Genomic DNA, 3,097 nt, shown 5'->3' with positions numbered 1-3,097 from the left:
TTAGGATGGCACGGCACAGCTTAGGGTGGCACGGCACAGCTTAGGATGGCACGGCACAGCTTAGGGTGGCACGGCACAGCTTAGGATGGCACGGCACAGCTTAGGGTGGCACAGCACAGTTTAGGATGGCACGGCACAGCTTAGGGTGGCACAGCACAGTTTAGGATGGCACGGCACAGCTTAGGGTGGCACGGCACAGTTTAGGGTGGCACGGCACAGTTTAGGGTGGCACGGCACAGTTTAGGATGGCACGGCACAGTTTAGGGTGGCACGGCACAGTTTAGGGTGGCACGGCACAGTTTAGGGTGGCACGGCACAAGCCAAACTGGGGCAGCGCTGGGGTTGCTGGGGGGACAGCAGTGCCACCCAGACGTGAAGGACCCATCACAGGTCACACCACAGGCTTTCTCACTGGGCACGTGTTGCACTCACCAGCACTTGAATAATTTTAGCAGCAATCACAGCATTTTCTGTTCTTGGGGCTGTGACCAACCCCTCACTGAGCATTTCCCACCGTCAGGGATGAGCCCAGGGCACCTGCAGCAGAGCCAAGGGACAGATCTTAGCCCGGGTCCTGCAATCCCCTTACATACCTACAACACTTCTCTCAGGAGTTTTTCTGCTTTCTCAGAGTACAGGGTCTGAACATTTTGCCAGTGCAGACTGCACACAGCTAATTAAGGTTCCTGACAATTAATTTCCTATTTCTAGTTACCTTTTCCAGACGTCTTTGAATTACATTCACAAACCCCTGGGCCTGAAACCCACTGTCCCACTGAGCTCTTTCCATGAGGAGCTGAGGCACACAGATAAATCTTGGAGCTCCACCTCATCACATCCAACCTGGAGCAACGTTCAGTGTGCGGCAGCTGTGGGGGTCCTGGTGGGGTGGGGAGCTGCTCTGCCAGCTCCTGGGGCTCCCACTGGGAGCTGGCAAGAGAATGGGGGCTCCAGGAGAGCCCTGTAAAGGAACAGGGATGAGGGGGTTCATGGGAGACAGGGATGTGGGCCAGGTTGGGTGAAAACCTTTGGCCTGGAGAAAAGCAAAGTGGCATCTTTAGGAAGGATGGGCAAGGATGCTCCACTGCAGTGCCAGGCAGCTGTGGTCACACAGCACAACCTGAACCCACCTTCCTTCCCCTAAAATTGGAGGAATTAATGTTCAGTGCAGTGGGCTGATGCCCTCGCTGTGCTGCTAAAATCAGGGCTTACCTGGAACCAGTTCCCTGTTGAGAGCCTGGGAACCCATCCCACTGACAGCTGCAGGGGCCACTGGCATGTCTGTGACTCTGGGTTTGAGGGTCTCCTGTTCTCCTTCAGCCCCTCTGGCTGAAGGAGGTCCACGTGCCAAGGCCTGGCTGCACTGGGAGTGCTTGTGGTGGAGCTGGTGGGAAGGAACCAGCTTTCCCAGGGCTGGGGCTGTGGCACTGACCCCTTTCTGCCCTCCCTGGTTTGGGATTCAGTCCCTCCTGCTTGCCCAGAGAAGGAGAGGGCAAAGAGGAGAGAGACAGACACCTCTAATTAATCATATTAACTCCTGACAGATGCTTTATGTTCCAACAATGTTGCTATTATTAAATCCATGTGGCTGCCCCTCACCAAGCCTCCCTGCTGCAGGTTCTGGGAAAAAAGGCTTTGCTGGATTTCCCCAGCAAGTACCAGCCTTGCCCTGGCACAGCCCCACGCCAAGCCCCACTTCTCCAACCACTATCCATCACACCAATGGTCAGACCTGTCAGTTTCCCTCCTTGTGAGGGTATTTTTCTTCTCCCCCCCCCCCATCCCTCCTCCCCAGGCTGACCACAAGGTTGATTCAATCCGGCCGGGGGATGTGAGCGGAGCGGCGCTGCCTTTCAAAGGAGCCATTCAAGTCAGGAGGAAACAGGAAAAAAAAAACCCTTTCCTCAAAGTCACTCGAGTTGGTCGCCAACAACAACAACGAGGCCTGAACAAAAATCACAGAAAACACAGGGGGACAAGTGGGTAAGAGCAGCGGGCACGGGCAGTGCTCCTGGCTGGGGGATGCTGGAGCAGAGGGAGGGCAGGAGGAGGTGATGTCTGGGTGTCTCCAGGGCTGTGTCCCTCCCTTCCCCCAGAGCTCAGGTTGCTTCAAAGCCCTAATCCTGTTCTGGAACATTTCTGGGCTCATCTGGGTTAAAACTTCCTGAAAAGTCAGGCTGGGTAGTGATGGGCCCTGCTCAGTGCTGATGCCTCTGGTTTTATTCTTCATTCTAAATTTCTGTTCGTCCTGTTTTCATTAAGGGGAACAGTGACCAGAGGGAGGGAAAATAAAACTTCTCTCTTTCATGCTCAGTTCTGCTCCATGACCAGTCTCCCTCTGCTTGGAGCTTGCCCACCACAAGGGATATTCAAATAAAATAAGCGAGACCACTTGCCAAATAAAAATAACAGAGGCACCGAATGAAAAGCAAAATATTTTCAATAAAAGTAAAGCCAAAGAAGACAAAAACCCTCCGCGGGCGCTTTCAGAAATGACTGATGATATTTTTGCTCCCCAGGCAGGCCTTGCCCCACTGGGGCTGCTATTAAAGGGGGTTTGTTTTCCCAGGAACGTGCCCCAGAGCAGAGCCTGAGCAGCACCGATGGACTCTGACGTGTTCCCACCTGTGAAACGTGGCTGTGGAGCAGGGAATTCTGGTTTGCTTTCACATCTTTCAGCACTTGGGCTGATTTCCAGGCAGGGCTTTTGGGGGGCACAGCCTGGGGTGTCTCTTGCCCCCCTCAACCCCTTTCCAGCCTCATCCCACCAGTCCCGGAGGGTGCAGAAAGGCCCTTTGCAGAGGAAGGCACACAGCAAGCTCCAGGTATTGTTACAGAGGGAGGAAAAAGGCAGCTGGGAAAGGAGTGACGTGCAGGGACCGCGGGAACCTCCGGCCCTGCCCAGCGGCTGCGCCGGACATGGGCCCTTCCTGAGGGACAGTCCTGACTTCTAGGAAATTGCCTTCTGAGGTACACAAACCATGGCATTAAACACAGAAATATGAACTGCATCGGGAGGCAGGGCTTTTCCTGGGGGGGGTCAGGTGGATTTCTTTAGCTTCCCATGCCAGGGACAGGGCAGATGTACCTGTGGACA

The 3,097-nt window shown here is 54.6% G+C and overlaps 1 protein-coding gene across 1 annotated transcript in view; it reads right to left on the bottom strand.

Moving 5' to 3' along the window:
- The window catches only part of ZNF703 (zinc finger protein 703), a 4,018-nt gene extending 2,739 nt beyond the window's left edge, over nt 1–1,279 (bottom strand). The window contains exons 1-2 of the mRNA XM_009993248.1: nt 1,213–1,279; nt 501–537 (exon numbers count right to left, since the gene is read on the bottom strand). Coding sequence (XP_009991550.1) covers nt 501–537; nt 1,213–1,279 — 104 coding nt within the window. The remainder of the gene's footprint in view (nt 1–500; nt 538–1,212) is intronic.
- Nucleotides 1,280–3,097: the final 1,818 nt, after the last annotated feature.

Source organism: Chaetura pelagica, unplaced genomic scaffold (genome assembly GCF_000747805.2).
Source record: "Chaetura pelagica isolate M959 unplaced genomic scaffold, ChaPel_1.0 scaffold302, whole genome shotgun sequence".
Classification (NCBI taxonomy): domain Eukaryota; kingdom Metazoa; phylum Chordata; class Aves; order Apodiformes; family Apodidae; genus Chaetura; species Chaetura pelagica.
Note: the sequence above shows the minus strand (reverse complement) of the source record. Positions and strands in the feature narration are given on the sequence as shown.